The sequence below is a fragment of the Trichosurus vulpecula genome, chromosome 5, assembly GCF_011100635.1.
Source record: "Trichosurus vulpecula isolate mTriVul1 chromosome 5, mTriVul1.pri, whole genome shotgun sequence".
NCBI lineage: Eukaryota > Metazoa > Chordata > Mammalia > Diprotodontia > Phalangeridae > Trichosurus > Trichosurus vulpecula.
This window is the reverse complement of record NC_050577.1, coordinates 310,068,754-310,079,950: the sequence shown is the minus strand read 5'-3', so window position 1 is coordinate 310,079,950 and position 11,197 is coordinate 310,068,754. Positions and strand designations below refer to the sequence as shown.

The window sequence follows — 11,197 nt, the reverse complement described above, 5'->3', positions numbered from 1 at the left end:
CCCCTAAGACTCCCCCCAGACCAAGGGCACTGAGAAGCCCTTCCCTCTCCATGGCGATACCTGGGTCAGGGACGTGTCAAAGAGCTTGCAGGCTTTGTTACTGGTGATCGAGAGAGGCAGGCCTTCCTCCTTCGAAGCCCGGAAAGGGGGAGAGGGAAGGGATTTATTCAGTGATTGAAAAGAAGAAAAACTAGAAAAACATGCATTAAAAAAAAACACAACCCTCCCTCCCCCGCCCCCAACCGATAATTGTTTTCTAGGCAGGCGATGTGTGCTGGTGAGATGGAACAGAGAGCTCATCTTGTAGAGTTTCAAGTAATCAAAGTTAGCTATTTTATCTTTTGTAATTGCTCATACATGTGAGAGGAATATAATCTGTTTCTTTTCTAATTTTTTAGTGGTATAATCTTTAATATTACGGTTGTGTATCCATTTAGTATATATTGTGAAGTGTGCTGTAAGGTGCTGGTTTACACCTAACTTCTTCCAGGCTGCTTTCCATTTTTCCCTTCAGTTTTTATTAAATAAAGGGGTTTTCCTTTTGGTAATTTGTATTTTCAACTTTATCAAACACTGGCTTATTGAGTTCTATTGTTTCTGAGTCTCCCTTATCTAATTTGTTCCATTGATCTCTCTCTCTCTCTCTCTCTCTCTCTCTCTCTCTCTCTCTCTCTCTCTCTGTCTCCTCTCCTCTCCTTCTTGCTTCTCTTTCTTCTTCTCTGTCTCTGTCTCTGTCTCTCTCTTGCTCCTTCTCTCTCTCCCCCCTCTGTCTCTGTCTCTGCCTCTCTCTGATTTTCTCTCTCTCCTCTCTCTCTTGCTCTTTATCTCTCTCTGTCTGTCTGTCTGTCTGTCTCTCTCCCTCCCTCTCTCTCTCTCTCTCTCTCTCTCTTTTTTTCTCTCTCCTCTCTCTCTTGCTCTTTATCTCTCTCTGTCTGTCTGTCTGTCTGTCTCCCTCCCTCGCTCTCTCTCCCTCCCTCCCTCTCTCTCTCTCTCTCTCATTTTCTCTCTCTCCTCTCTCTCTTGCTCCTTCTCTCTCTACCCCCTCTGTCTCTGTCTCTGCCTCTCTCTGATTTTCTCTCTCTCTCCTCTCTCTCTTGCTCTTTATCTCTCTCTCTCTCTGTCTGTCTCTCTCCCTCCCTCTCTCTCTGTCTCTCTCCCTCTCTCTCTGTCTCTCTCTCTTTCATTTTCTCTCTCTCCTCTCTCTCTTGTTCCTTCTCTCTCTCCCCCCTCTGTCTCTGTCTCTGCCTCTCTCTGATCTCTTTCTCTCTCTTCCTCTCTCTCTTGCTCTTTATCTCTCTCTCTCTGTCTTTCTCCCTCCCTCTCTCTCTCTGTCTCTCTCCCTCCCTCTCTCTCTCTGTCTCTCTCCCTCTCTCTCTCTCTCCCTCCCTCTCTCTCTCTCTCTCTCTCTCTCTCTCTCTGTCTGTCTCTCTCTCTCTGTCTCTCTCTCCCTCTCTCATATTTAACCAATACCAGATGACTTTGACGATGGCAGCTTTATAATGTAGTTTGAGATCTGGAAGTGCTATTCCTCCTTTATTCCTGCTTCTTTTCATCACTTCCCTTGAGAGTCTAGATCTTTTGTTTTTCCAAATGAATGCTGTTATTATTTTATCAAGCGCTGTAAAATACCCCCTGGGTAATTTGAGCACTATAATATTAAAGGTGTAAGTGAATGTTAGTAGTACTGTCATTTTTATTTTACTGTCACGGCCCAGCCATGAACACTGAATATTTCGTCAATTATTCAGGTTGTCCTTTATTTCTGTAAATAACACTTTGTAACTGAATCTGTATAAGTCTTTTGTGTGCTTTGAGAGGTTGGAAGACTGTGTCTCCAGCTACTTTATGCATTTCATAGGCATTTGGAATGGAACTTCACTATTATTACCTCTTAACTTTTGTTATTATTAGGTAGAAATGCTGTTGACTTTTGAGGATTGATTATGTAGCCTACCACTTTTGTAAAGCTATGGTGTCAATTAGTGTCTTTGCTGATTCACTAAGATTTTCAAAGCAAACCATCATATTGTTGGCAAATAAGGATAGTTTTGTCTCCTCTTTACCTAGATTTATTTCTTCAGTTCCCTTCTCATCTTCGTGATATTGCTAGCATTTACAGAGCTATTTAAAATCATAGTGAGGAAAGTGGGCATCCTTCCTATCTCAGTTTCTTAACACTTATTTGTACTCTGAACATAAGAAACACCAAATAAAATGGGTATTTCCGTGTCTGTAGTAGAACAAAAAAAGATTATATATGAAACTGCATATCTCTGTAATGTACCACTCGCTTTTCTTTGAAAATACATAATAAATGGAATATGTCACTTTCAAAGTTGTCCTACTTCTCTGTGTTTCTTTCTGTTCTTTGTTCTTCTGTTTCCAGCCCTTAGCCCAGTGCTGGTCACATACTAGGTGCCTAATAAATGTTTATTGACTGACTGACTGCATTTTTGAAAACAAAAGGTGCCTTAAAGACCCTGTTTTCTTTCTTTTCTTTTTGCTATCCTATTCCTACTCCCCCTCCCCCTCACACCATTGGAAAAAACAGAAAAAGAAAACCCTTGTAACAAACATATAGTAAAGGAAAATAAATCCCCACCTTGGCCATGTTCAAAAATATACATCTCAACGGTACCTTGAGTCCATTACTTCTGTGTCAAGAGGTGGGGACCAGCTTCATGGAATCATGGATGGCCATTGCATTGATTGGAGTTCTTATTGCTTTCAGAATGGCTTGTTTTTATGATGTCATTATTGTAGACATTGTTCTCTTGGTTCTGCTCATCCCACTCTGCATCAGTTTATACACATCTTCCCAGGTTTCTCTGAAACCATCTTCTTCATCATTACTTGTGGCATCTCATTTATATACCATGATTTGCTTGCTTAGCCATATCCCAATGGACGGTTACTCTCTTAGTTTCCACTTCTTTGCTAAAATATAAATTTCTTTTTGCTTTCAAATTAAATTTATTGTAATTAACAAAAATCCATTTTCTCTCACTCCCACTCCCTCACCCCTTTAAAAGCCCCAAACCAAAAACTCTGGTAACAAATATAGTCAAGCAAAATAAATTTCCTCATCGGCCATGTCGATAAAGTCTTATTCTTCACCCCATCTCTGTCAGGAGGTGGGTAGGGTTTCCTCGTGGGTCCTTGGTTTGTGGGTGGGGGAAGGGTCTCTGCGGTTCCCTCTACTCTCCAGCTCTGTTTCTCTGGTTGGGGGCTGGACTCCCTGGTCTATGTTGAAAAGGCGAGAGGATAGGCTCCTCGATTTCTGAGGTTTTTCTTCTTTTCTAATATGTAGGGCAGTGGGGTGCTGACCTCGTGGGGCTCCGAAGTCCTCATTTTTTTTTCCGTAGTGGAAAATGGGCGCTGGGCTCACGGGCCAGTGGGCTCTCTGGACCGCGAGCCTCGGAGAGAACGCATCTCCTCTGGACACAGACTCGCGCGCACACTCACGCACTCGTTGCGGGGCGACGGGACGCGAACATGCGGGGGGATGGGAGTGGGGCAAACGTTGGCCCCCAGGCTCGGACAGAGCGCAGCCAGCCCAGGTGGGAGGATGTTTCGCGTCGGAGCGCTGGCTCCCTTCTTGCAGCTGCTGCTGCTACTGCCACCGCCCCCGCTTCCCAGGCGCTACTCCAGCGCCGCCCCCGCTCCTTCACCTCCAGCCCGGCCAGCGCCCAGGCAGAGTCTCCACCCATGCCTGCAAGCTCTCCTTTTTCCCTCTCGCGGGCCTCACCAGAGCTCCAATTTAACACTGACCCCTCACCGAGAATCCTATTTGGGGTTCCCTTTAGGCCCGGCCCCAGAGCCTGACCGTAGCCCTGATCCTGTGGCCTCCTCAGGTCGGGGCTCCAAATGGGACCTGGCTCTAGGCCTTCAGTTAGCCCCTATGCCCAGGCTAGGCTCAGGTTGCAAGGGTGCCCTATTCCCTTACCAGGTTCCCCAATTAAAACCCAAATCAGGTTCCAGCTCCATTCCTGGGAGGCCTGCCGAGGCTGCCTTGCTTCACATCCTTAGTGCAAGCTCCCCTCCCCTGTCCCAGAGGCTCTCTGGAGCCCTCCACCTCTCCTGGCGTCTCCAGTCCATAGGATCCAGGCTAACCTTTAGGCTGTATCAGCCCCGGGAATGTGGCCTCTGCCAGGTCTGGAAAGTGACCTGCAATGCTTATCTTGAGGCTCGTGGCATTTCCTGCATCCCTGGCAATACTCGTGGCCGAGGGACCCCCAGCTGGACACTGGCCCACCTTGTCTTGCCAGGCCGGGGCTGGGACTGGAGGGCCTGCCGGGTCATTGGTCAGTCCATGGAGGGAGACCTCCACCTAGTCAATAGCACCCTGGGCATCCGAGTGAGGGGCAGCGCTCTGAGCCTGAATCTCCGACAGGCCCAGACAGGCTCCTATGGCCCTGGCATCTATTACTCCAGGGCACCCCCAGGCAGGGGTAGTGCCCAGAAGGCCCAGAGCCATCTCTTTTTCTATCAGCAGCAGGGCCTGTCCTGGCTGTTTGCCTTGGATTTTCTTGGGAGTCGCTGTGACCGCCTGAGTGTGCACCTCTATCTCAGCCCCAAAGGGGCAGCCTTCTTTGGGACCAGGCCCAACAAAGACCTGGAAGTCCACTTCTTCAACATCACCCCCTTGGGGCCCCGTGGACTCATCTACCTCGTGTGGTTCATCCCTTTACAGCATCCTCTCCTGCACCTCCAGTGGACTTTTCACCTCCAGTTTCCTGGGGCCAGCCTCAGGCACAACCGGACATACACTTATCAGGACCGGCTCCCCAGCGCCTCCCGCTTCATTCCTCGTTCTGTCTTGCCGTTTCACCCTGATGCCTATGCAGGCTTCGCAGAGAAAGCACACTGCCCCACCAGCAGTCTGGAGCCAGCCGTCTTAGAAGCCTCCCTGGACACGTATGGTTCCAAAGTGCTGAAGTCACCAGTGGCCTGTGTCCAGAACCCCTGTTTCATCCACGAGGTGAGAATCAAGGAAGGTCCCAGTTTAACAATGAGTGGGAGGTATCCCCTTACCCTAAATACTGCCGTGAAGGTCAACTGTAGCATCCCCCACAACGTGACTCGAGACTGGAATTTCTACCCCATTCTTAATGTAAACACCACTCCAGACTGGAACAGGCCCTTGAGGACCTGGTGGATTAGGCAAATGAAGCGCTTTTCCTTCTTCCAAATTCCTGAGCGAGTCTTGCCCCAGGGACTGTATCTCGTGAATTTCTCCGTGACAGTCACCACTGCAGAGAAGGAGATGAAAGCCTCGGATTTTCTCTTTCTTTCCATTTCTAAAAGCCAGCTGGTAGCCGTCATTGGGGGAGGCTACAACCGGAGGGTGGCTTTCAATGAGAGCTGGACTTTGGATGGGTCAGCTTCCTCAGACCCTGATTCCCATGACCTTTCCCAGGGTCTGGACTACAGGTGGTACTGCACCACCAACAGGTCCCACTTTGAGTCTGTGATTGTGCCCGACTCCACCAGAGACACCTGCCTTCCCTGGCTGCCAGACTTGAGGTGGATTCAGGAATCTGGCCCTGTGCATACCGTCTTACCAGGAACACTCAGAGGCAACCAGGTGTATTATTTCCGCCTGGTGGTTCAGAAGGATGACAGGAAATCATTTAATGATCAAAGGATCACTGTGACTGCTGGCCCCCCACCTGCCATGAGCTTTTCATGCATTGAAAATTGTGAAAATAACTTAATTATAACAGATCGATTTTCCTTGTCTGGAAAGTGCACAGACTGCGGGTCAGCTCCTGTCGACTATCTCTGGTCACTCTTGTCCATCTTAGGACACGAGATCCCATTTGATTGGGCCCATAAGACCAGCACTGGGAGAGCCAACCCTTACTTGTCAATCAAAGCTTCTGCTTTTAAGGGTTTTCGAGACCAGTTCTGCTTCATTTCTCTAAGGGTGTCAAACTGGGGTGGAGGGTTCTCAGTTTCTAACCATTCCTTTTATATTAATTCTCCTCCCCATGTTGGTCAGTGCAGCATTCACCCTGACAAAGGCACAGCCCTAGTGACCAAATTTGTCGTCCAGTGTAGCGACTTTAGAGACTATAATTTACCTCTCAGTTTTAAAATCATAGCTTCAAATTTCTGGGATGTGGACGACATCAGTTCTTTAGATCACAATACTCTGGGGGCTGTGATGTACCTTGGGGCTCAGCCTGTGACTCCTCCTTCTTTTCTTCCTATTGGGATGCCAGCTAATAACTACTTGGTGATCATATATGCTCAGGTCTATGATTCTCTGGGCACCTTCTCCCAAGTGACTCTGTATGCCACTGTGAATTCTCCCCTGGACAGAGACTCACCCAATACTGTCTTGGGTCACCTGTTCAGCCTCACTCAGAACTCATCTGGTGCAATGCTGACCACTCTGTTTCAACAGGGGGACTTTGTCCAAGCAGGCTATCTTGCCTTTCTGGTGGCTTCTGTTTTAAAGGATGTGAAGCCTCTGCCCGAGTTACAAACAAACCGCTCTGAGTTACAAGAACGCCTCATCAACTTTTGCAACCGCCTGCCCACCAACACCCTGGTGGAAATTAATCAAGTGACGGTGACCATTCTGGAACTCACCCAGGAAGGTTCTGGCTTGACTGCAGGTGTCCAGAAAGCAGCCACCAGCAGGCTAATGGAAATGAACCTGGCACTGCAGAGTTACAGGCAAAGGGAAAAAAAATTCCATTCTGAACAAATAGAAATTGTGAGTACTGGCATCTCAACCAGTTTGTCTAATATCTTCAAGACCGGTACTCACAAGGATACAGTTACTGAGACTCTCTATGTCACAGAACTGCTGGCAGATACAGTTTCATCCATTAAAGTACCTGGGGAGGTGGAGACAGTTATATCAACCCCAAACTTCAAAATGCATGTCAACAAAGATGAAAAGCAAAATGTCACTGAGGCTTTCTTGGCCAAGAAAGACTGCCAAAATTGTTTTTACCCAACGCTGAGAAAAAGTAACGTCACTGACGTGGCACTGAGAGAAGGTCCCATTTCCACTGCGTTCTATGAGTTTAAGGGTGATCCCTTCCCTTGGCTGAGCCAAGAAGAAAGCCCTTCTGTAGATGTGGTCGGGTTCCGGATGAGGGAGACCAAAGAGAATGGGGACGTCTTTGAGGTCGAACCAGAGGTAGTGGAAGCATTTATCCTTAGAAAAAACCTGAAGGAAGCTGTCTTTAATCTCACTGTGGGACCAGATAAAGACCTCCTCAAAATGACTACAGGAGTCTTTAATTTTGTGGTGAATGGAGGCTACAAGGAGGTATTCATCCACATCATCACGGAAGTGAAAGTCCTGTTCAAGGTTTTGATCTACGTGGGCAACAATATCACCCATACGCTCCCCATCGCCTCTTTCTTAGCGCCCCCTGACATGTCGCCGGTGGCCAATGAGAGCGCTCTGTTTGATTCCGCCTGCAAAGTCAAGGTCCCTTACCTCATCTGCCTCAGTGAGTCTCTGCTGCAGGCCACCGCCCGAGGCAGCGTCTCTGCCAAGTGGCACATCTCCGTGGTCTTGCAATCCCCCTATATCGTCATGAAGCCCAATGACAAACTAGTGAGGATTTCCATTTTCACGGCACAGTGTCTGAACATGGATGGCGTTCAACAAGAGTGGGGAAAGGAGGACTGCGCAGTGGGGGACGGGAGCAGCTGGTGGCGCGTGCACTGCATCTGTCACCTCAAGCCCGAGCCCATCAAGGAGACCAAGCCTAGCGAGCCCTGGCTCCACGGTTCCAGGATCAAATACCTGACTGCCCGCATGGTGGTGATCCCCAACAGCATTGACCTGCGCATGGACATTATCCGGACCCTCCCCCAAAACCCGGTGAGCCTCTTCACCGTGATCTTCATCATTTTCACCTACTTGGTCCTGGCTTTCTGGGCGATGCACAAAGATGAAACGGACAAGTTTCTCCGCGAACACGTGATCGTCCTGCCTGACAACGACCCTTACGATCACATTTGCTACCTGGTCACCTTCTACACGGGGAGCCGCCTGGGCGCCGGCACTCGGGCCGACGTCTTTCTCCAGCTCCTGGGGACAGAGGCGAACAGCGACGTGCACTGCCTGAGTCATCCCGACTTCACCACCTTCTACAGGGGCAGCACCGACACCTTCCTCCTGACCACCCGAAGTGACCTGGGGAGCATCCGGGCCATCCGGGTGTGGCACAACAACGAAGGCAGCCGTCCCAGCTGGTACCTGAGCAGAGTCAAGGTGGAAAACATCTTCAACCGGCACATCTGGCTCTTCCTCTGCCGCTCGTGGCTGTCGGTGGATGCGCTGGAGCAGGCCTTCGAGGTGGCGGACAAGACGCAGCCCCTCAGCAGGAAGGACTACTTCCTCATCCACGCCTCGGACCTGCTCGGCACCAGCCACCTCTGGCTGTCCGTCTTCGCTAGCGTGGTCACTGGGCCCTTCAACCGGCTGCAGCGGCTGTCCTGCTGTCTGACTATACTACTGAGCACGCTGCTCTGCAACATCATGTTTTTCAACAGGGACGAGGAGGGAGAGGTCATGCCTGTGGAGCTGAAGCACCTGCGGGGGCTGATGAGAGGCATCGAGAGCGCCCTGGTCTGCGAGCCGCTGCGGATGGCGTTAAGTGCTCTCTTTACCTACTCCCAGAAGGAAGTCGCTGCGGTGCCTACCGCCCACGTGGCTCCTCGCCTTCACCCCCTCATGAAGTCGGACTTCCGAAACTGGAAGGAGCGCCTGGAGATGTGGTACTACCGTGAGACGGCCCTCCCGCAGACTCGGGGCCAGGGCGCCCCCACAAAAAAGCAGGCCCCGGGGAACAACTTGATGCTTCCTGAGGCAGCAGCCAATGCCATCACAGAAACAAAGGGGAAGCCCCCCAACTCTGGCCTCCAGCCCACCGCAGCAGTTTCCGCAGAACAGAAAGCTGCCACCCCAAAGCCTGCTACTCCAGCGAGGGAGGCCACCGACAGAAAAGATCAGACCTTCAGAGAGGCAGGGGGTGGATCCTTGAGTTCATCACCCTCCGATGTAGGAGAACAGGGGTCAGATAAAGACCGAAAAGTCGAGGGTCCATCAAGCGAACCACCACGAGACAGGCACAAGCAAGTGATGCTCTTTGAAGCCAGGCCTCACTTTGTCCTCCACCGGTGGTGCCTCTACGTGGCCTGGCTCCTGGTCATTGGCAACGCAGGCGTGTCCTCCTTTTTCATCATCATGTACGGACTGACATACGGATACCAGAAATCCATGCAATGGCTGCTTGCCTCTGTGTACTCCCTGTGCCAGTCCATATTTGTGATCCAGGTGGCCAAGATCCTGCTCACATCGGGCATCAAGGCGAGCAGAGCCAAGTACTGTAAGAACATCTCCTGGACAACGAGGTACCATTACATCGAGATCCGACTGCAGGGTGTCAACTTGGATGCTGATGAAACAAGAGAACTGCACCATGAGATCGTCCGGGTCCGTGGCACAAGAATGTACCAACCCTTGGTGGAAGACGAAATCAGAATATTCCGAAGGAGGACGAGGATTAAAAAGAGGGCCATCGTGTTTCTGAGGAACATTGTCATCCACTTCGTCTTTCTCGCTCTCTTGTTGTGCATCACCTCCCTTGCTAGGCACTCCCACAGCTTCCACCATAACCAGGCTGTCAGGAGTCAGTTCTCCACTAACCTCGAAAAGGTCAGAGAACTGAATGACACCTTCAAGTGGCTCACCACTGTGTTGCTGCCCTTGGTTCACAACAGGCAGCATCCAACTTTTCTCTCTAACAGCTGGTCCAGGATTCTTGGCTTGCCGAGGATGCGACAAGTGAGGTCCAAGTCTATCAGAAAGTCCTGCTTCCTCTCCGGTACTGCGGCCAATAGGTTAATGAAAAAGGGCATCCGTTGTCAACACCAATACAGCTGGCTCATGGAGGATCGGAAAAACTATGGCAGATTTTGGACCACCCCCGCTGACTCTTCTGTGGATTCGAGGCTGGTCAGCTTTACCTACGAGCCAAAGCTCAACAAATGGGCCTATTATTCCTATGGCCTGTCTCACACCTATGGAATCGGGGGGTACCCGTTTTATTTCTTCCCTAATCAGCAGCAGTACAATTCCACGATAAGGCTGCAGGAACTTCAGGAGAGCCGGTGGCTCGATGAAAGAACGTGGGCTGTGATCCTGGAGCTGGCCACCTTTAATTCGGATGCCAGCTTATTTTGTACCATCTCTGTTGTATTTGAAGTCTCCCCATTGGGAGTCATCAACCCCAGTTTGGCCATCCACTCGTTCAGTCTGCCACTCTTCCATGGGCGGAGTCAGCTTGAGCTGTATCTGTACGGAGCTGCCACAGTGTTTCTGGTGGTGTACCTGGTCGAGGAAGTCATCATCATCCACAAGGAAAAGAAGAACTATGTCAGGAATGGATTCAATGTCATTAGCTTCGGCATCAAGTCGATGTTTCTCTTCCTAGTTTTGCTTCTCTACATCCAATTCAGGATGGCCAAGAAAATCCTTGCCTTTTACCTCAAGAACCCAGACAATTTCATCCCATTTCATGCCATTTCTCACGTGGATCAGGTCCTTCGCATCGCTCTGGGCTTCCTAGTCTTCCTGACCATTCTGAAGACGCTGATGTATTCTAGATTCTTCTACGACGTGCGGCTGGCCCAGAGAGCCATCCTGGCAGCCTTGCCAGGCATCTTCCACATGGCCTTCCTGGTAGGTGTGTACATCTTTGTGTACGTTGTCTTTGGCTACCTTGTGTTTGGCCAGCATCAGTGGCATTATAGCAGCATCATTCACTCTACCCAGACCATCTTCTCCTACTGCGTTTCAGCCTTCGAAGACACAGCATTTTTAAACAAGGAGGTCCTGGGGGGCCTGTTCCTGTCCTCATTTATGCTGGTGATGATTTGTGTCTTAATCAACCTCTTTCAGGCTGTGATTCTCTCTGCCTATGAGGAGATGAAGCAGCTCGTGTACGAGGAGCCAGCAGCAGAAGTGGAGGCAGCAACCTACCTCTTTCACAAAGTGAGGAATCTCTTCCGCTTCCTCACATGCCGGGCACCTGCCCAGGAGGAGCCTGCCTACTTCACTGACATCCTCTATGGCCATCCAGAGAATAAAAGCTACCAGTACTTGGGGCTTAAAACCAGAAACATCAATGGGAAGAGGATGACTTATGTGGTAGTGTAA

At 50.0% G+C, this 11,197-nt stretch overlaps 1 protein-coding gene across 1 annotated transcript; it reads left to right on the top strand.

The window, feature by feature from the left end:
* Positions 1 to 3,568: 3,568 nt before the first annotated feature.
* On the top strand, positions 3,569 to 11,197 carry LOC118851432 (polycystic kidney disease and receptor for egg jelly-related protein-like). The gene has a single exon (XM_036760880.1). The coding sequence runs from the start codon at positions 3,569 to 3,571 to the stop codon at positions 11,195 to 11,197; it is 7,629 nt and encodes a 2,542-aa protein (XP_036616775.1).